This window comes from Pinus tabuliformis, chromosome 1_1 (assembly GCF_031772625.1).
Source record: "Pinus tabuliformis cultivar Carrire ecotype Pingquan chromosome 1_1, CPIR1, whole genome shotgun sequence".
Lineage (NCBI taxonomy): Eukaryota > Viridiplantae > Streptophyta > Pinopsida > Pinales > Pinaceae > Pinus > Pinus tabuliformis.
Window position 1 is genome coordinate 696,512,307 of NC_142297.1, and position 23,228 is coordinate 696,535,534.

Sequence of the window (23,228 nt, forward strand, 5' to 3'; positions counted from 1 at the left end):
CATCAACCAGATGCTGCAGAGGTCATTCCTCACATCGACCTTGCAGCTCTGACATCCCATATTGCATCTAGGAGTTGTCGGCACATTCAGCTCAGTTGTTTCAAGGTATGCATGCTTTTCATGTCTCGCGTTGTGTTTTTGTTGCTTTCTTTGTTTCGCTTCGTGGGAGTGTTGTCTGCTTGATTTTAGGTAGCACTTGTTTTCATTTTGATCTATGCTAGCTTGTAGAAGCATTGTTTCAGTTTTCATTCGCATCTCACTGTTGTTGCATGGATGACACTATTTTTGCGTGAACGGTCGCTGTTGTGGTGACTCACTTCACACACATGCATGCTTTCCTGATTTCTGAATCTTGCACTTGTTGTTTGCATGTATGAACATCCACTTCTATTTTCACTCATCTCATCATGCATTCAGACTTCTTATGTTTCCAGTCGCCCAACGGCTGGCTTGGGCTACCTTGGTCTGGACCATGCCTTGCCCAGCTAGCACTACGCATTTCCGAAAGTGAAGTCTATGCCTTCCCTCCAGAAATTGCGCAAGTCTGGCCCATCATTGACCTCCAAGCTTGCATTGCGCAATTCTTGGAGGCAGTATCCTGCTGGCCCCAGAAACTGCGTAATGCACTTTGTTGGTTGCATGTCATTGCTGACTGAAATTGCGCATTGCTTAGCTTCAGTCCTCAACAGGCCAGGCTAGATTGTGCATTGCATAGTTCTAGCAGTCAATCAACCTCATGACAGCCCGGACTGTTCCTTGCCTAGTTTTGGCAGTCAATATCCTGACCTCTGGGCGGAAATTGCGCAACCTTCACGATCAATCACATAGGTATGTTGCAAGTCAGTCCTCAAGTTTGTTTTGGTTTTCAACTGATAGATTTTTTGCCATGCGTGTTGCTATGTATCCAGGTATCATAAGTGTTCGTCTGTCTCTCAACAGCACAAGTACAATGGCCTTCAGGAGAGCAAAGTCAAAGGACACCTTTGAGAGCATAATGGGGTTTGTAGCCAAGTAAATGTCTATGAGCTTGCCTACCCATGAAGACATCAAGTTGTTCATAGGAAAGGACATCAAGATAAGATGGAAGTAGCATCACAATGAGCAGCACCATCAACAGCAGCAAAAGGCAACACACTTGCATGTGATGAGTGCAAGAGGAAGGTTGTTGACAACATAGAGGCGGAGAAAATCTGCAAGTTCAAAGTAGATCCACTCATTACGAAAGAAGCTTTGGAGATTGAGGCTATAAGGTGATGGGGTGACACGAAGATCGGCCGAAGGCAGAGAGAGAAACAAAGGAGGAGTTGCATGTGCTGAAGGGACAACTCAAGGAAGAATAGGAGCTGCACAAATAAGAGAATGAGTAGCAGCAGAAACATGCACAGTAGGGGGCGCAACATGCACAGACTGATGAAACTGCACCCATACAAGATATATATCCATCCCAACAGCTGGCACAGAGCAGACAAGGTGAGCATTGTTGTTGATCACATGCGTGGGAATTCAACAGCATGCATGTCATTATGCGTGCGCATGTTATCCCAACCATTTGGCACACTCACTGAGGCGAAGACAAGAAGCAAGTCCAACTGGAGATGAACATATATTTTTACAAGTAGAAGCGTATGACCACCAGCACATGCTTGGATATCGGAGCAGACACTATGCATCAACATGTTGCCGGTCCAGTCGCACCCAGGACAACCATGTGCATACTATCAAACAAGTTGGAAAGAAGAGCCATATCAGTGTACCCGGATGCAATAAAGGAAAGAGTTCCCTTCAGCAAGATGTCACCATTGAGCGCACGAACACCATCATGGACGAACAAGCTTGGCATCAGTTCACCACTGTCCAAGTGTTAGTGATGTCTTGCATGGCTTGCTCAAGCCATTTTGTCTCACATGGGCACATGTGCATTGTAATGTAGCGTCTTGTCAAGTGGAAGTTCAAGTGTCGATAGTTGAATGTAATAGTCATAGAGTAGTTGAAGAGTCATTAGGATACATGAAAAGTCACAAAGGGGAATGTCAAGGGTCACCCCACCTTTTTCTATAAACTTTCCCTCGTAACTCATTGTAAAGGCTTTTGGTTGACCAAGCTTCCAAAAGGAGTATCTTAGAGAAATCTTGGACAATATTGTAACAATCCTTGGCTTCTCCACTGCACAGAGCTAGTATATCTCTTTGGAGGAGTAGGCGGCAGTGACTATAACATTCTATTGGCAGAACAAGTGGCTGGTCGTGGATGTATTGTATGACTCGTACTTACACTTTTTAAATAACATAGCCAACACGTTTCATTCATATGTTGTATTATATTCCAGTTATCTTGTTTACTCTAAATGATATATGTATTTGTTTTCTTATGGATGCATGTATGGACTATTCTGTATAAGTATATATGAATCTTATTGAAATGTGTTGATTGGTTTAACTGTCACTTTGGATTGTTAGCTAACTTGTTTTCTAGTTTGTGATGCATCTTCACTCGTGTGTTCCCTTCCAAGCCACGTGCTACCACAGGTTTCCAAGGGGTGCACTCAACCCACTTTCTGTGTGTTAGAACTGTTCATGCACCTTCCTTGACTCGCCGTAGTTGTCACACCCTTGCTACCAATAGGGACATCTTACTTTCCTTTGTGCGGAACTGTGGTCAAGGCGATACCATACGACCCACTGTCAGGACTCCCACATGAAATGGTTGAGGTCTAAATGGGAATTCTTATCAGTGATATCCCTTGACATGTTGGCTAGTCGAGCACTATCAACATTTATGGTGCTAGAAGGAGGGCCAGATGACAAGTTGTGTCCTCTCATCCTGTTTTGAACCTTTGCACATCTATAATGGAATCTTTCACACTCAACCCTCCATGATGTTTTTAGCATTATGACCCTGTCCACATCACGAGGGAGTTTTTTGATCTCTTTTCTGAATACATGTATGATGGTGAAGGCGAAGTGGCCTGACCTGTGTTCTTACATGACTTCCTTTCCATTCTTGATGAGGAAGATGGATGTTTTAACGAACATGCCAGTCTGTTGCTTGCATACACACTTCGCGAATCCCCACATCGGTGGTTGTGCAACCTACCAGTTAACAACATGCACTCACTTGAGCACTTCTGTGATCTCATTGAAGATACTTTCCATCATTTTGATCCAGAACATCTTGACCACAAACTGTTACAACAACGGAAGGCTCCGCATGAATCACCTAATGATTTTTGGCAATGCTTCTGTGTTTTGCAGTTTCAAGCTCCGAGAAGCCAGATGAAGTTTCAATATATCATTGATAGATTCGAGTATTTCCTTATCAAATCTGTCAATCCCAAGAAGAAATATGAGCCCAAGCCTTGCTCAACATACTTCAGTGATGGAGTTGTGCAATCACAGATGGATACGGTCGCTGTCACAAGTGATTATCCACTGTCCCCTCATCAAACAACTCCACCACTGCAGAGTGATGCGGGAGATCAGACACACACATTTGTTCAACCGTCACATCCTCCCAACATCACTTCTCTTAACTTTCATGCAGATTTGGTTGTGAATCCATCGAGTTGTCATATGCATTCTGTACCACAACCTCCATCTTCATACTCAGTTGATCCTACGGATGATACTGTCTTGTGTTCTTTCATTCTGGACTCTACACTTGTTGTGAATGAGGATCAAGCCATCGACGGATTTGGTGTTGCACAACCAACATACGCTGTCATTCATGAAGAGTATGATTGGGAGCTTGAGCATCAACACTCAGTGAAGGATGAATCCCTTTTGTTTGAGCCCCCTCTGTTCTTTCTTGACATCTTTGGTGAACCTGCCATCCACGATTTAGAATGTGTATCTTCATCTATGGATGCAATCACTCGCAGGACACACCGGATGTCAGTCCATCATTCAACAACGGAGAGTATAAGTTATTAATTTAAAATCCACTTGACCTTTCATCTGCCTTTTTGGGAAACACAGAGGGTGGATTTGTCCGCTTCTCATCTACCCCTCTGTTTGATTTATCAGATCACGAAGATGTCGATGAAATCATTGATTTTTCTGATCGTAGATGTCGTGATCCATTTACTCCCATATTCGATCACGATGATGATTCTATCGTAGTTGATTTTTCAAAGCCACCTGTTTATGATGATCTATATAACGACAAAGTTGAAACACCCTAGACTATTAAGGCACTTTAGCTCGAGCTAATGGTTATGTCAGGCCCTCGCTATCCTAAGGATGGTTTCATTTCTGATTAGGAAATTGTTCAATCACCTGAGGCTCCTCATCACTCATCTGTATGCATTGAAGATCAATCTCACACACAAATCATGATTCCTCCACTTGAACTACACAATCCCATCGCTCATGCATTGGAGGAATCTGACATTGCAAGCACACGTGCACGACGCAAGTTGTCTTTGTTTCTTTCGTTTACTTTCATGTCAAAATCAAGAGTATGTGTATGCTTCCCAGCTGCACACAATGTCGCACAACACATGATAAGTCCACGGACTACATGTCATGTACTTGTACTCACTTATGTCATGTGGACACTTTTAAACATGAAGTGTCTTTGTCTTCATTGTTATATCTTTCTTGTTTGTTGGTTCGCACAACCAGGTTTCTCGCAGACCAAGCCTTCACCAACATGGGTCAACCAATGCACCAGTGGCTGCATTGGAAATATCACTTCACGTGATTAGGCCCATGCATTGTGAGCTTAGGTAGGAGTAGTGTTTGCTTTCAGTTTTCTTACATGCATGTTTTCTTTCTTTCTTTGCATGTTTTTTTGTCTGCTTGCTTGTTTTCTTACTCACTTTCTTTTGCATTTACTTCTTCTTCTACTATGCTTTGTTTTTCGTTTGCTTGTTTTTATTTGTAGGTTAGTTTTGCATGAAACTGTGTGTGACTCTTGAAACAAGTTGGGTAAAGTACAAGAGGCCTTGTGTAGCTATCACTACTTGATTATCTATCGTTCGACCTCTGTATGAAGAACTTGTTATCTTCAGTCCATGATACGCCAATGGAAAATATGTACTGTTCGAAGTGAACCTTGTTGGAGACACAACACTTGCGCGCTAACTAGTGTCACCTACTCTAGTCAGTTGTTTTTGGGTTAACCCTTAGGAGTGCAGTCAAGTAGAGTAAGGTGAGGGGGAAAACATTAACAAGCACGTTAGAGGTATATATAAACTACTTCTCTGAAGGAACAACCTCTTCTGCTCTCAATAAGTTGAGATCCCTCTTCTGCCTTTGAAATGAATAAGTGCTATGAACAGTTACGAAAATGAAAAAATGAAAAGTGAAAAAATTTCGATAGGAGAAAGAAGAGAAAGGCTTCTTGCACAGAGGGGTGATTCAAGTAAATTTGTTGGGGTACTAAATAGGCTCACTCGCAGTGGAGCGATGCTTGTGTTCCTGCGTGACTCCATCGGGGTACTGTCCAGGCCTGCTGGTAGTGAAGCAAAACCAAAGATGAAACTAAGACTCTGACGACTATAATGCTTGTGCACCAATATACCCCTCAACCCTAATAGAAACAACTGTGTTGACTTGCCTTGGAATGTGTGTCAACTGACCAAGATCTTCGCAGATGCTACATCTTACAATCAAGCAAGTGTGGAATCCAAGGCGAACTGAGAACTAAACAATACTTTTGGAGGTGTTAGACTTGCTTTTCACGAACAAGGTCCATTCAGAGAGTTGGAGTTCTACCAGTGTGTTGCCAAGTGTTGTAGCGGCTACAACCACCCTCCAAAATTTTGCCTTAGATTCATTTTGGAGCCTCCCTACCAGCCTTCCTCAACAGCATGTCTTGCCTTGTCAAATAGATAAGCTTCATGATTTTCTAGCAAACTGCCAGCTTGCGCGTGATAGCTTGTTGCATCCCCCTCACAGACTGCTTCTCCGAACTTGGTCCAACTGTAGGCTAAGTAGCTCCCTCAAGAAATTGCGCAACTCTGGAGGGGAACTAACCTTCCCTCCAGAAATTGTGCAATCCTCTCTGGTAGCCTACCGAGCTCTAGAATTGCACAAATCTACTTGTCACCCTTCATTGGAAAAATTGCACAACCTCTCCCAGCAGGACTACTTAGCCCAGAAATGGTGCAATCCCTCTGGTAAAACCATCTTTGCTCATCCTAGAAATTGCACAGATTTTCATCCTAGGCTCACAGACTGATGCATGTGCCTTCAGGTTGTCCGGTTCCACACTGGATCAAGCAAAACTGATTTTCATGCATAGACTACTTCTCCCAAGGCAACATGCAAAGACATCCCTTGATTTAGGGATCTATTTTTAGCAGCTGGAGGTTACATGTAAGGATAATTTCAGAAACCTCTCACGAAGTGTCGCTTTTCCTAGATTTGTGGCATGCGCATCACAACCTCGATTTTATCAAAACTCATCAACCAGATGCTGCAGACCTCATTCCTCACATCGAACTTGCAGCTCTGACATCCCACATTACATCTAGAAGTCGTCGGCACATTCAGCTCAGTTGTGTCAGGGTAAGCCTACTTTCGCGCTGTGTTTTTGTCGCTTTTTGTGTTTCGCTTCGTGTGAGTGTTTTCTACTTGATTTTAGCGAGTGATTGCTGTCATTTTGATGTATGCTAGCTTGTAGAAGCAATGTTTAAATTTTTGTTCACATCTCAATGCTTTCACATGCATGACACTACTTTTGCACGAATGGTCACCGTTGTAGCAACTCACTTAACACACATGCATGGTTTCTAGTTTTCTAAATCCTGCACTTGTTATTTGCATGTATGAACATCCACTCTTGTTTGCACTTATCTCATCATGCATTCAGAATTCTCACGTTTTCAATCACTCGACGGTCGGCCTGGGCTGCCTTAGCCTGGATCGTGCCTTGCCCAGCTAGCAATGCGCATTTCCAAAAGCGCAGGCTCTGCCTTCCCTAAGAAATTACGCAAGTCTGGACGAGCATTGAACTCTAGGCTTGCAATGCACAATTCTTAGAGGCAGTGTCCTGCTGGCCCCAAAAACTATGTAATGTAGTTTGCTAGGTGCATGTCACTGCTGACTGAAATTGCGCATTGTGTAGTTTCAATCCCTAGCAGGCCAGGCTGGACTGTGCATTGCGTAGTTCTAGCAATTAGTCAACCTCATGACAACTTAGAGTCCTCAGCAGGCCAAGCTGGGTTGTGCATTGCACAATTCCAATAGTCAGCCAGCCTCATGACAGCCTAGACTGTGCCTTGCACAGTTTTGGCAGTTAGCCTCCCGACCTCTCGATGGAAATTGCGCAACCTTCACAATCAATCACACTGATATGTTGCAAGTCAGTCCTCAAGTTTGCTTTTGTTTTTGACTAACATATTTCTTGCCATGAGTGTTTCTATGTCTCCAGGCATCATAGGTGTTCATTTATCTCTCAGCAACACAAGTACAACGGCCTTCAGGAGAGCAGAGTCAAAGGACATCGTTGAGAGAAAAACGGTGTTTGCAACCAAGCAAGTGTCTATGAGATTGCCTACCCATGAAGACATCAAGTTTTTCATAGACATGGACATTAAGATAAGATGGTAGAAACATCATAACGAGAAGCACCATCAATGGCAACAGAAGGCAACACACCTGCATGCAGCGAGTGCAAGAGGAAGGCTGTTGACAGCATAGAGGCGAAGCAAAGCTACAAGTTCAAAGTAGATCCAATCATGACAAAAGAAGCTTTTGAGATTGAGGCTATGAGGTGACGACGTGACACAAATATCGTGCTAAGGCAGAGAGAGAAACAGAGGAGGAGTTGCATGTGTTGAAGCGACAACTCATGGAAGAACAAAAGTTGCACAAACGAGAGAATGAGTTGCAGTAGGAACAGGTACAACAGGGGGTGCAACATGCACAGACTGATGAAACCGCACCCGTACAAGTTATAGATCCATCCCAGCAGCTGGCATGAAACAAATAAGGTGAGTATGTTGTTGATCTCATTCAAGGGAATTTAAAAACATGCATGTCATTATGCGCGTGCATGTGATCATACCCATTTGGCACACTCACTGAGGCAAATACAAGAAGCAAGTCCAACTAGAGTTGAACATGTATTTTGACAAGTTGATGCGCACAACCACCAACACATGCTTATAGATCAGCGCATACACTATGCATCAACATGTTGCCAGTCCAGTCACACCCATGACGACCATGCGCATACTATCAGATGAGTTGGATGGAGGAGCCATATTAGTGTACCTGGATGAAACAGAGGAAAGAGTTCACTTTAGAAAGATGTCACCATTGAGCGCACAGACACCATCATGGACAACCAAGCTTGGCATCAGTTCACCATCGTTGACCATCATGAGGATGTTGAAGAGTTGGTCTCACTACAATGGACCGAGTGTTAGTGATGTTTTGCATGGCTTGCTTAAGCCATTTTGTCTCACATGGGCACATGTGCATTGTAATTTAATGTCTTGTAGAGTGGAAGTTCAAGTGTCGATAGTTGAATGTAACAGTCATAGAGTAGTTGAAGAGTCGTGAGGATAGATGAAAAATCACAAAGGATAATGTCAAGGGTCACCCCACCCTTTGCTATAAATAGTCCCTCATAACTCATTGTAAAGGCTTTTGGTCAGCCAAGCTTCCAATAGGAGTATCTTAGAGAAAGCTTGGACAATATTGTAATGAGCCTTGGCTTCTCCACTACATAGAGCTACTATATCCCTTTGGAGGAGGAGGCGGCAGTGGAACTAATGGTTGGTCATGGACGTATTGTATGACCGGAACTTACACTTCTTAATATAACAGAGGCAACACGTTTCATGCATATGTTTTATTGTATTCCAACTATATTGTTTACTCTAAATGGTATGTGTATTTGTTTTCTTGTGCATGCATGTATGGACTATTCTGTATAATCATGTATGAATCTTACTGAAATGTGATGATTGGTTTAACCATCACTTTGGATTGTTAGCTAACTTTCTTTCTAGTTTGTGATGCATCTTTGCTCGTGTATTCCCTTCCAAGCCACGTGCTACCACAGGTTTCCAAGGGGCGCACTCACCCCACTTTTCGTGTGTTAGAACGGTTCATGCACCTTCCTTGACTTCCCGCAGCTATCACACCCTTGCTACCAACACAGACATCTTACTTGCCTCTGTGCAAAACTGCAGTCAAGGTGATATCATACGACCCACTGCTAGGACTCCTACACCAAATGGTTTGAGGTCTAATTGGTACTTCTTACTGGGGAGATCCCTTGACATGTTGGCGGGTCCAACACTGTCAACAATAGGGGAGTCATAAGATGCATTTGTTAGTCTGTGGTGAGTTTGTTACATGGATTTTGTTGCTTGTGTTTAGTTGAGTTCTGTAATTTGCATATTTTGAGTATTACACATTCAAAAATATATTTTAGGTAATAAAAATTCACAATCTAGCTCCAAATTGTATTCTCAGATTTCCTTTAAAGATACAAAAACATATAATAGTTAGATTGTGCCTTTTAAACAACAAAAAATCACTAATTTCAACTAAAATCAAAATTGTATCGTCGAATTTCAACTTTAAAAAATGGTCTAATACGTTGACTATGCCCAATATGTGTGATCTAACTATTCAATGTTTTTGTCATTTTCTAGTCAATTTTGCTCAAGAATTGTTGGAATCATTTGTTTGAGTTGTATAATTTGCACAATCCAAGCGCCCAATATATTTTTTAGTATGATGAATTTATTTATGCATTCAAAAATGTATTTTAAATAACAAAAAATCATAATATCACCCAAAATTTTATTGGAATATATATATTGTTAGACTGTGCTTTTTCCTATATCACAAGAATTCTAGGACACTTAATTATTTTAGACTTTATATTTTTATTTTATTTTTTAAATAATAACTGTTTTGGATGGTGTCTACATAAATGTTAATAGGAATTTTGATAAAAAACCTTATTTCCATAGGACTAGCAAAGCCCTTTCTTCATATAGAACTTATATCTTTAGGACCCAAGGAACAAATGAAAATATTGTTTTCTACCTCTAAGTTCTGCAAAAGGTGTTATAGTTTTTATTAGGTTAGTAGGATTGAGTATTTACCTCAAATACTTAGTCTCAACATGAGTGCTAGACATGAAAAATACTTCTCGATGGCAAATGATGTTAGGTAGAAAGAGTGTCTAAAGCTATTAGTCTATTTATCAAAGCTAGTGCTACGATTTTGATACATTGGTTGCATGATATCCTTTGATATTTTAGTAAATCGAGTAACCTATATGGGTTGGTCACATTAAACCAGGGAAACCAAAAAGGTATCAATAGAAAATCATGACTAAAAGGCTACTATCATAAAAAATAGTCAATTAGTGGAAGAAATGTTTTGATAATGAAAGAGAAAACCAATTTATTAAATTAAGTGAAGAAAGCTAATTAGATAACATGTGAGGATTGAAGTGCACGACACAAATGAAAGATTTTTCATGTAGATATATATAGAGATGGTGTCTTTGCAAAATATAGTATAATTCATAACAATATACAATGACAACTTAAAAATTTAAATGTGCTAAAAAACATTAGTGTAAGTTATATGTGTGTATGAGGAAGTGGACTATAAATTAGAGAATACAAACTTGAATACCAAAAATTACTCAAAATCTAGGTAGAAAGAGCATTTGAGCTCTTATGACATTGATGTAGGATAAGTATAGGAAGGGGACCTTGGTAGTTCACCATCCTTCAGTTTCTAAGAAAATTGTTTAAACTATACAACTTGGTTACTCTAAACCAACAAAGCCAAGAAAGCGGCATTGAAAGACAATGACTAAAAGATGATTATCGCAAACAACTTATAAAAGGAAATATTGTTTCAACAATGAAAGTGATTCATTCAATGAAGAGGGAAGATATTTATATAACTATACATGGGAAGTAAAGTAAAGGGAAAACTTCAATAGGGATGGATATAGATATGTACATAACTATGCATTTGCAAAATATAGTAATGAGTGATAAGAATGCAAAAACAAGAACTAAAAATATCTAAATATGTTAATGACATATATGTCACTAATACATGTGGATTAGAAAGTGAACCATAGACTAGGGAATGAAAACCAAAATATTAGAGAATTATAAATTGATATATTATTATGGGTATAGAATTTAACTGTTTTTAAAGTACATGTAGGAAGCTAAATAATCAATGCCCTCATTATTTTCCATGAAGAAATACATCATTAAAAATTGATCTATAATGCAAACTTGAAGGTGATGGTAAAATTGTAAGTAAATTTTTTATGTATTGTAGGCACAAAACACATAAAATTATGGGTTTTTAAACTTAGTTAACAACATAAAACAAAGACAATAGACCATATCAAAAACACATAATACAAAAATGATAAAGGATTTCACCCCTCTTCTAGGCGACATCTCGTGGTATAGGTTCCAATGTTGGGCGTCTTTCATTAAATTCTAAAATTTGTGTTTAAATATATTTAAAATACTCAAAATGTAAAAATTATGTCTCCAATGGCTCCAGAACTATCAAAAACCCCCATCTGGGCTCTTTCTGCACCTTATTTGGCCAAAAAATGACAAAGTTATGCTTCTTCCATTTTTTTCCAATTTTCCACAGCTAACCATTCTACAATTTGCCTCAAACCCAGAACTAGCACACAATTTCAGCCTACAATCACACTCGATGGCGCAAATTGTTGGACAGATTAAATTCCCAATAACCCCCATTTTCTGAAAATTATGGTCATATGGGGCACGTGCCCAGAGCTAGGGCCAATCACCCGCCCTTATTGGACGACCCCAAAAGAACTGGAACTGAGGAGAATTTCTTACCATAGAACCAGGACTAGGGCCAAAAATCTCACACATAACCCAGATTTCATGCTAAGTGGTTGTGGTGGTGGCGTGAGGTTCTATGGCGCCATGGGACCGGGGTTGGTCCCTAAACTCTGTGCTTGTTGTAACAACCCCCCAAAGACTGCGCATGTGGTCATGTTTGGTATTAAAACCATGGGATGGGCTCTTACCTTAGCACCCTTAGCACGAGCACCTTTCTCCGATCTACCATGTGTTACATGTTGTGGATGAGACCATGGACTAGGCCCTTATAGCTCCGCCCTTATTTACATGTTAGCATCGAGGTTTGATCTGTGGTTCTGTGGCATATTTTTGTGGGTGATGACAGTGGCTTGGGGTTGGGGCTAAGCCGCGAGCCTTTGGTTCCCTCCACCATGGTTCTGTGGTGTGTAGTGTGGTTGGGGGCTAGGGCTTAGCCTTGGTCCCTTCCCCCATATGTGCACAACATCAAACTTATATATCATTTTTGAACCATTGTGAACAAGGAACAATGCACGCTCTAGTGGTAAGGTTATTTACTACTTGGTGGGAGGTCTTGCGTTCGACTCCCCCGGAGGCCTATTCGCCCATAATTTTTTTTATAATGACACTAGGAAGCCATGTGGTAGTCATTCATTTGCCCATGTGGCTTCCAACCACTGGAGCCCAAAAATCAGAGTCAACCATATAAAAGTAATAAAATAATTCAAACCAATAAGATTCAAATGTTTTTTTACCAATAAAAAGCAGCCAAATGGCAACCTATCAATGGCCCAAAAAAGTACAATCATCCTATCACCTACAATTTTTTACTTGTTTGGGAATTTAATTAGAACATGATATCGGGAACATACAATATCGGTTTTTAACGATTCAATTTGCGTTGGATTCAAGTCATCGATATCTATGCACTGGTATAAGTTTCGAGCTCTTTTGAACACTTTGAATTGTGAGCACTTTACTGATCCTCTCGATCACTCCTCCCAACTAGAAGCTTTTGGACCTCCAAAAGACTATTTTTCAGTCAACAAACAAATGTGTGTACAATTCCCTCACCCTTCCCTTTTCAATCCATTTGGTTTTCCCCGGTTTTGTATCTTTGAACCACATATGAAGGGTTTTCCCATTCCTTCTTCCTGGAGTTCCTGTTTCTCTATCAAGGATAGGATCTTATTGCAATTCTTCAAGATATTGATAAGAGAAAACTTATGTTAAAGAAATATGAACATTCTCTCCTATGTCTTCAATTAAAAGAGGCTTACCCAATTTGAAGTTATTTTCAAATCAAATTTTTTCTTTGCTGATGCAAAGCCTTACTTCATCTCCAACTTGAAAGCTATGGCCAATCTGATGTTGATCATGTTCAGCCTTGTTTTTGGCTCGACTATTCACCATATGTGAATACCATCACCATGCATCATTCTTCCTCAAAGAGAAAACATTAGGAGACCCACAAGAAGTCATATTAGAACTAATGTTCCCTTTTTCAAGTAGCTCTTGCATCTGCTTCTTGATTCCTTCTTTCTCTAACACTGACATCTTGTTCAAACCAATGTTCAAAAGTTAGTCATCCTACTGCAAATAAACTTCATGTTTCTTTCCTCTTTAAAGAGGCAACACATTAGATTCCTCAAACATCTTATCATATGTATTAGCAACTTCAACTAAATTTGATTTTAATGTTGCATCACATTCTTGTAAGGCTTCAAATTCATCAACATCTTTATGTTTAATCATCAACAATGTAAAATTTTGACTAGCATTTACAAACCTCTTCATTTTTCCTACATTCACAAGAGATAAATTCAACTTGTTGCTATGTGCTCTAACAATGTACTCAATCCCATCTTTAAACAATCAATACTTGTTCTCATGGCGATGAAAGATGGTTTTCCTGTCATATAAGTATGGTCTTCCCAAAACAATCCTACAAATGTCAAGTGGTACCACATCAAGTTCTACCTCATCAATAACATTTGCAAGGATAGGAAGTCATTTCCATGGACTTCATCACATGTTTTCTGAGTATAGTGAGATAAATGACTCTATCATGGTTATTGTGAACAGGTTGACAAAGGTTGTGAACTTCATTCTAGTGAAGTCTACATTCTCAGCTAGTGATGTAGCATAGGTATTCATTAGAGATGTGGTCAGACTACATGGTTTTCTAAAGAAGATCGTGTTAGACAGGGATGCAAAGTTCACTTCCAAGCTTTGGAAGGAGTTGTTTGCAGGTATAGTCACAAAGTTGATTTTCAGTACAACTTATCATCTGCAAACAAATGAATAGAAAGAGAGGTTCAACAATATATTGGAATACATGTTGAGGATGTATGTGATGCATCAGCAAAAAAAAATGAGAAGAGTGTCTTCCATTGGTAGAGTTCACTTACAACAATGGATATCAAGAATCTTTGAGGATGAGTCCATTTGAGGCATTGTTTGGGTGGAGTTGCAATACTCCTATCAATTTGAGTGATCTAGTTAATAGGGTGTTGATTGGACCAAACATGTTGGCGGACATGGAACATGAAACGAAAGTAATCGAGAATAATCTAAAGGTAACACAGGATATGTAGAAGAGCTGTGCAGATCAGAACAATTTGTTCAACGAGTCCCAAGTTGGGGAATAGATGTACTTGTGCATCAAACCGAAGAAGAGCTCCTTACAGATCGGATCATGTGGCAAGCGGGCACCACAGTTTTGTGGACCCTTCGTTATTATTGAGAAGATTGGGCCAGTAGCCTATCGACTTGCACTGCCTCCGACAATGAAATTCCATTATGTTTTCTGTGTGTCATTTTTAAGAAGTATGTTAAAGATGTTGATCATGTGGTTGACTAGTTTGTATTGCAGGTGGAACCAGATGTACAATTCCTATCAGAGCCTCAGTGTATATTGTAGAAAAATGTGTTCATGCTCCAGAACCAAGCAATCGAGCAGGTTAAGGTGCAATGGAAGCACTTTGGGTCCGATGAAGAAACATGGGAGATGACATATTAGATGCGGGTTATGTATCCTTCATTGTTTTCCAGTTGAGGCAAAACAGTTTTAGTATGGTGTTTTGGTATATGTCTTGGGATATGTTTGAGTATGTATTTTGATGATGTTCTGGTATATGTACATATGTATATGGATGTAAATATCACCATGAGATATGTTATAAATCTCCAATAAGAGTTATGGGTTTCATTTCATTATGATGTTATGCTTGTTATGTTTTCATGTTAGTTTACTTCTCAACAGGTTTATCATTGTAAATATTGCATCGAGCTAAATTATAATGCTCCATCAGTAGTATGCTTTTCTTACGGCAGTGTTGTGGTTATAGGTATTATTAAACACCGAGGATAGTGTTCCCCCAAGGGGGAGGGTTCTGTAACATCCCTGGTGAAAATTCCATGTAATAAAAGTTAAGAAAGGGAAAATAATAACCACTTTTGATGAGACACTTATTCCAAGCTAAATGTTGGGCAAGGCATCCTAGTGTGGGTGTTCATTTGGTTATTAATGGCTACGAAAATTGGCAAAGTCAATTGCTAAGGCTTTGGAAACACAAAATGACATTTTTGGCACATTTATTTATGAAAATAATGGAAATTAAGAGAAAAGGGAGGTGAAAGGTCACAAGTTTCATGTGAGGAGGAAAATGAAGAACAATAATGGAAAATTAAGAAAATAGAGGTCTCATTCATAAAAAAAATTCTAAGGACCAATACATAGAACTTTGTCAGTTCTGTTTTGGAGCTCTCTCATTATTCTCTCTCTCTCTCTCATTCTTGGATACTTAGAGTTTCTTGGAGCACTCTTGCAGAGTGTGGAATACTTGGATTTTTGGAGCAAGAAGGAAAAGGAAAATCAGAAAAGCGTAAGAGGACATCAGGGTCAGCAGCCACAACGGGTTTTTCTTGCAGGTATTGAGTTGATGTATGTTTTCCTTACTAGTTTTGGCATGCATGGCATATGCATGTGGTTTTTTGGTCATGATTTGTCAGTAGCATGGAGGATGGTCAGGATTGACATTGGATTTGCCTAACCTTTCCATTTTCTGGATAGCCATGGTGATTGTGGATGTATTTCCTTGTTTTTTTTGGGTTAGTTTTCATGTTTCCTTAGCTTGGGTTGAGTTACTAGTTCCTGGAGCCTTGTTTGGACAAACGCTTTGGAGCCCTGTATTGACTTGGGTTGAGTTACTAGTCCTGGAGCCTTAGTTGGACAAACGCTTTGGAGCACTTGGTAGGTTGAGTTACTAGTCTTAGAGTCTTGGTTGGATAAATGCTCTAGAGCCCGGTATAAGTTGTAGGTTGAGTTACTAGTCCTAGAGCCTTGGATGGAACAAACGCTCTAGAGCCCTGGAAGGCTTAGATAGAGTCCAATCTGATAATGGTTTTGTGTGTCCGGCCATGAGGTGGAATCACTGTTTGATGGGTTGAGGTGGTTTGCCTTTAGAAGCCCTAGATGGTTCTAGATTGATGTGTTATATGAGATCCCACATTCATGCTTCGAATATGACACAGGCGTGAATGAATGAAAAAGATTTGGCTCAACCATTCTATGGTCGAGTGAAACATGGAGGTCTCATCCCAAGTTTCGATTTTTCATCATCATTATGAGGTCATTTCTCCTTATATTTCTATGAGTATGACACTAGTTTATATGTGAATTATATGGCCGTGATTTCCTTAGTATTTATGTTGTTATTATGTTGGTTACGTATATGTTTTATGATAGTAGATATGTATGGATCTCATAATGTTTTTACGTGTAAATGAATGAACAATGTACCTATGACATAATGGATGAAATGGAAGCTAATGTGTTGACATATCAATGCCTCTTAGCAATTCTCAGCTAAGTATGAGGCCCCTAAGCCCAGATCTGTTATTTACACTTGCAGATTACATATTCATGATATGTTTGATGAAATGCCTGTCATGGCTAGTAGGTTCCAATCAAGGTCTTGTTCAAGTAATTGTATTTGTATTGTCACTTCCCTATTATCTTACTATTCTAAAGGTGTCATTAAATTCTAGGCGGTGACTTGGGTTCTAGGCTTGAAAAAGTGGCTCAAATCTGGGGGATGTGGGCACATCACTGAGTAAAATAGTCCCTGGATGCTAGCATGCCTTGTCATGAGAGCGTCTAGAGCCTCTTAGATGCTAGAAGGTCTATAGGATGGGAGTGTCTCGGGGTTAAGTGGTCCAAAATCTCAATGGGACCCAAGGGCTGGTTGGCATAAATTTTGGGATGGTTCCTGAGGGTCCTAATGCTGATGAAGAAGGTTTGTATGGTGTGTTTCCATTGGTTCTGCTTCCTTAATGTAGTTTAGGAGGTCGAATCATATCATAGTGACCTCTCATTGTATGTTTACCTCAGTGGGCTGGTTACTTGGGTAGACCTGGGAGGAGGGTGTTACACTTATGAAATAAATTTTCAGCTTGCACAGAATACTAAAAGTGATAATATCTGATAGAGATGTCAAGTTTAAACATTTTCATTTTGGAGAGCTCTGTTTGTTGTACTGGGTAATCAAATACAATTAAGTACTGCATATCACCCTCAAACAAATGGAAAAATTGAGTGAGTAAATCAAGTACTCAAAGACATGTTAAGAATGTGCGTAATGTAGCAAGCAACTAAGTGGGAAGATTATATCCACTTGGTGGAGTTGGCGTACAATAATAGCTAACACACCTCCCTAAAAATGAGTCCATTTGAAGTGTTATATGGACGTAGGTGTAGAATACCTATTAAATGGAGTGATCTAGAGGAAAAATTGATGTTAGGACATGATATGTTGAAAGGAATGGAAGAAGTGAAGAGAGTAAGGATGAATTTGAGAGCTTCCCAAGATAGACATAAAATGTATTCTGATAAAAAGAAAAACTACTTGGAATTTCAAGTAAGAGACCACTTGTATGTGAAAGTAAAACCTAAGAAGAGTACCTTGCGGTGGGAAGGTTGTGCTAAGTTGGCTCCTCGATTCTATGGTCCTTTCCAAATCTTAGCCCAAGTTAGGTTGGTGGCTTATCAAATAACTTTGCTTTGCCACATAGAGCTTCATAATGTATTTCATGTTTCATTATTAAAAAAATTATTTATGATCCTAGACATATCATTAATTGGAAGGATATATAGGTAATTATTTATAAAATGCATATAAATATACATGTATTATAAAAATGTTAGCAATAGAGACTAACAATGACTTAATGGTTGTGGGTATAGTTCGAGTTGGACAGAGAGTTTCTGGTCGAACTCCTATGCACCCTAAATAAGAGAGAAGTAATGTTTCAGAAGCAGGTTATCACCGAGGTTAAGGTGAAATTGAGGCACTTTAGCACAGAGGAGGCTACCTCGGAGGATGAAAAACTCATGAAAGAAGCTTACCCCAACCTATTTTTAATATTTAGAAACACCGGGAAGGTGTTTCACTCAAGGGGAGGAAGATGTAATATCCCCTAGTAACCTCATAAATATTGAGGTTAAAAGAATGTTGTTTTAATTGTGGGTTGATAAGAATAAAACTATAAGTAGACATATATGAATATATGTTTTGATTTTATTTTATTTTCATAATGTTTGTGTGTGGACCGTGATTGAGAAGCAATGCTAGAGAAAGCTCACACCTAGGTAGTTGAACAATTATGGTGAGGTAGTTGCCTATCCAAGCTCCTCCATTAGAAAGAAGAAAAAACTTCCAAAAGAAGGCCAAAAGGGTTATTAGGCAAACTTTGAGGTCTAAAATGGGCCTCCTAAGAAAAATGTATAGCTAAAATAAAATTTATAAGAACCAACAGGATTCAAGATGATGATATCAACCATGGGGGATGATTCACCATTTTTGGAGTAAAAAGTAAAAAGATTAAAAAATAATAAAATAGTAAAATTACTTGTTCAACTCATATTTTAAACTTATCTCCCTAAGGTTTTACTTAAATTTCAAGTGGGAGTACTCATTGGATGCAAAATTTAATTCCTCATCTAACGAGTACCCATGTTGCATACTTCTGATGGACCTTGCTACATGAAAAATGAGAAATACATGAAAGAAACATGATTGCAATCACATTTTTCATGTATTTCTATTTTTTCGTGTAGCAAGGTCCATAGAAAGTATGCAACATGGGCACTCCTTGGATGAGGAATCAAATTATTCATCCAACGAGTCTTTTCGCTCGAAATTTGAGTAAACCCACAAGGAGATAAGTTGAAAATAAGAGATGAAAACAAAAAGTAATTTTTTCCCTTTTCCCTCTAAAATTTGATGATGTAGTTTAATCTTATTTTACTATTTCCAGTAATATTTTATAGTTTCCTTAGGAGGCCAATTTTAGACCTCAAAACACCCTTAATGTTTGGGAACCTGAGGCAAGAGGAGAGTAATATGGAAAAAGAAAGCGAAAGATAGGTCGAAAATATTTGAGCAGTAAAGACTCTAGAGTTGGTTGGCTAGTGGAGCTTGTCTAGAGCCTGGATGCTCAAAAATTTAATAGTGGCTAAGTTTGGTTATGATCAGGTAGCCTATGGGAAGAACATTCATGTATTGTCTATTTTCCCATAAAAATTACTCTAGGTGTGCAACAAGCTCGATGGGGGGATAAATAAATAGAAACTCAGATAAGCGTCAACAAATTACCTTGTAGTTACTCAGATTATTTATGTGAGGTACTGAATTCATTCTCATGATTATTTATTGTTTCTATAGCTAACTTCTGGTTGGTTTACACAGGAATACGATTGAAAATAAGTGTTTCAAGGAGATTGAGTATATTGTCAGTTTGTTGCTTCAACCTCAGAGGTAAAATGCGACTATGAATTGCTAATTTATGCAACACATTTTGGTGGTGGGTTTTTCCCACTAAAATCTGGTCTGGTGTCTATAAATCCTGGCTCTAGTTTAATTCATCGTGGCCCCTCATACAGGTTGCTCGATGCTACCATACCCTTTCTTGTGTTTTTGTTTTTTAAAACAGATAAATCGAAATTTAAGTTGACAAGGGTTCTTCCTTTATGTTGCAGGTATTCCCTTGGCTTTATCCATGTGCATTGAGACCAATTAAAAGCTCGATTATTGAGATTAATAACCAGGTACCACTTTTGTCCAGGTTCTCTTTTCCTCTGGCTCAACATGGCACATTACAGTGGTCTATACAAGTTTTTATTGGGTTTACCTTCTACGATTCCCAACCCAAATTTCGGGTGGTGCCTCAACCGAGCACTGGAATAGGGGTTTAGTGTTTATTTATCATGGCTCCTTCACCATAACTGAATTGTTTCAGGGTGTATCGAGTTTTGGTCTAAATACGAAATCATAGCCCTTGGCTCTTAGCTTTTCTCGATAATTATGGAATTTGTTTTCATTATGTAAAATTTTGTTCCAAGATAAGGTTTTCATACAGTAAAGTCTTGCTTTATGAATGACGTTAAGCCTGTTGTTAGTATACTTATGGGTTCTGTGTTTGGGCAATTTTTGAGACTGACGTTTATGACTCCTCTAAAGTATGAACAAGTTTGGCATATTAAACTTGTTCTGTTAAGGAATTTTTCTATTTTCGCTACATTATTTCTTCAGAAATTTATTAATTATTACTATTTTTAGTTTTTCTAAACATGTATACTTCCAATTTCTATATGTTCAGTTCCTTTCCGTGATTTAACATAGTGAATGATAGCAATTGCTTTTCCTTGTTTGTAGAATTGTTTACTTTGTTCCTACAACATTTAATTTTCATGTGACTGGTTATCTTGTCCACTGCCTCAGGTTGCAGGTCGAGGTCCTTCCAGGACCACCTCCTGGCCCATGAGGGTTCCATAATTTAGAGATTGGTTTGCTCTACTCTCGTTTCCTCCCGGAGTAGACTAACCTTATCCCATTTTAACTGTTTGATCCTTTTAGACATAGTTCCTTTGTTTTATTTTTATTAAGGTTTACTATGTCTATTCAACAATGAGAGTATCTATTTTTGAGTGATTAATTATGAAGCAAAACACAACAAACACTGAACTCTTTCCAACTTGAATATGTAAAGATTACTCACACCAGTTTACCATTCATAGTTCAAAATTCACACAGGTAAGAATTCATTTGAATAACAATAATGTAAGGATGTACTTATATCTTACCAATGCCTATGGAGTCTGGTAACTCTACCAGGATATGCTCTCCTCCCTACCAATGAGACCGACAATTATGTCTGAATCTCCCCCCCGATCCCCTAAACTTCCATGATTCCATGACAGATTTTCTTGAGTCAAGCATTCATATCAAAACCACCCGAGTCCAATATGAAAGCTCCAATTTTTTTTCTATAAGGTGAATAAATCCATTAGTTCAAGCCATCTCAAGAGTTATACACCTAGAGTAGCTCCAAGTTACTTTCTTGTCCCATTTGAGTCTTCTCCAATTTCCTTTTTCCTTCCTCTTTCAGATCAGAAGAAAAGAACCAAGAAAAAACTCCTTTCCATTCACTGGGATTTTTATCTCCAAAATGAGGACCAAACTCATAATTGTCATAACTACTTGGAAGTTAGGTTTCTTACCAATCATGATCTCCTTCGAGAGTTCCATCCTTGTGAAAATTATTATTATTCGAAAATATACATAAGAACATTCACCTCATCATATGTGTTTTCCAAAATTTATATAAATAAGTTTTTCCAATTATCAAGTTTACCTATGGTAAAAATATAAACAAAAATTACCAACAAATGATAATGTTAACTGGAGGTGTTACATCTTCCCCTCTTGGTTTGAAACAACGTCCTCAGTGTTTATTCCTGTCCATGAAACAAAGGAAGATATGCTTGCTGCATCACATTTTCATCTTCCCAAGTAGCCTCCTCCAGGCTAAAGTGTTGCCACTGCACTTTAACTTGGATGATAGCTTGCTTCCGCAACGTTACTTATTTCCGATATAGGATACACAATGGTTCTACCAGGAACTCTTCGCTTGGTTCTACCTACAGTCCAGTAGGACACAGTCTTAATTTTTTTTTTTTAAGTAAGTTTGATTTCTAGATTAACATGTGTATTATAACAACTAACATACTTTTACCTGCACTTCCTTCCAATTTATAATATGGCTGGGATCATATATATATATAAGTAAAAATATGTGAAATATGTTATGCACTCGCATATAACTTGGTAATGTGAGCATACATGTTACAAGCCCTACTCTTCCCATTATCTAGAAATATTCACAATATTGAGGGCTTAACTTGGTGCAATTAGTCCATCTCAAAGTACTTCTTTTGGGCTTGACATTTACATAAACATGATCTCCTATTTGAAATTCTTTGAATGTTCATTTCCTATCAACATATACTTTATGTCGGTCTTGTGTTGCTCTCAAATTCTGCTTTACCTTCCTCACAACTTGTTCCATTTCTATTAGCATGTCTGGCCCAAACATGAGTATATTTTCTGGGCTATTCCAAATAATCAGAGTTTTACGCATCCTTCCATATAACACTTCAAAAGGAATCATTTTCATTGATTCATGGTAATTATTGTTATATGTGAATTCCACTAAGTGGAGGTACTCTTCCCATTTACCTCATTGTTGCATTGAAAAAATATACAAAACATGTCTTCGAACACTTCATTTATCCACTCTGTTTTCCCATTTGTGGGTGATAAGTTGTACTGAATTGAATTTGAATCCCTAACCCTGAGAAAATGCCTTTCCAAAAGGCAAACGTAAAATTTTCATCCCTGTCAGATACTATAGGCTTAGGTATTCCATGGAGCCGGAATATTTTCTTCATAAATATATTTGCAATTTTTACAACATTGTACGTAGATTTAAGAGGGATGAAGTGAGTTACTTTGCTCAATTTGTCTGCTACCACCATAATTGAGTCATTGTGTTTTTGAGTCTTTGGTAGTCCTATTACAAAGTCTATTATGATCGTTTCCCACTTCCCTTTGGGTATGGGTAAGGGGTGGAGCAGACTAGATGGGTAATGGTGTTATGCTTTTACTTGTTGACACTCTAAACATTTAGCTAGATATTCTACAATAACCTTCCGCATTCTTGGCCATAAATAGTTTCTATTAACAACAAAAAATAGTTTTTGATATCCAGGATGTGCGACATAAGGGTTTGGGTGGAATTCATCTAATAATAATCGCTTAATTTCTAATTGGTTTGGCACATAGATTCTTCTTTTAAATGTTAACAAATTTTCATTGTTAATACCAAAGTAATATGATTCCCAACACCATGGTCTTTCTTGTTCTATTGCCATAATAATTTATATTCCGCGTCTCAATTTGCTACCTCCTTAATTTGTTATGAAAACCTAGGCTCAACTTGACTATACTTTATCTCATAAATATATTGCAACTTCCTACTCAGTGCATCCCCTACACGATTTTCCTTGCCT

At 38.6% G+C, this 23,228-nt stretch overlaps 1 protein-coding gene across 1 annotated transcript in view; it reads left to right on the top strand.

Annotated features, from left to right (window-relative positions):
• The first annotated feature begins 7,582 nt into the window (after positions 1–7,582).
• The window catches only part of LOC149215366 (uncharacterized), a 30,475-nt gene continuing 14,829 nt past the window's right edge, over positions 7,583–23,228 (top strand). Inside the window, exon 1 of the mRNA XM_089389704.1 lies at positions 7,583–7,719. Within this exon, the coding sequence (XP_089245830.1) occupies positions 7,583–7,719 (137 nt within the window). The remainder of the gene's footprint in view (positions 7,720–23,228) is intronic.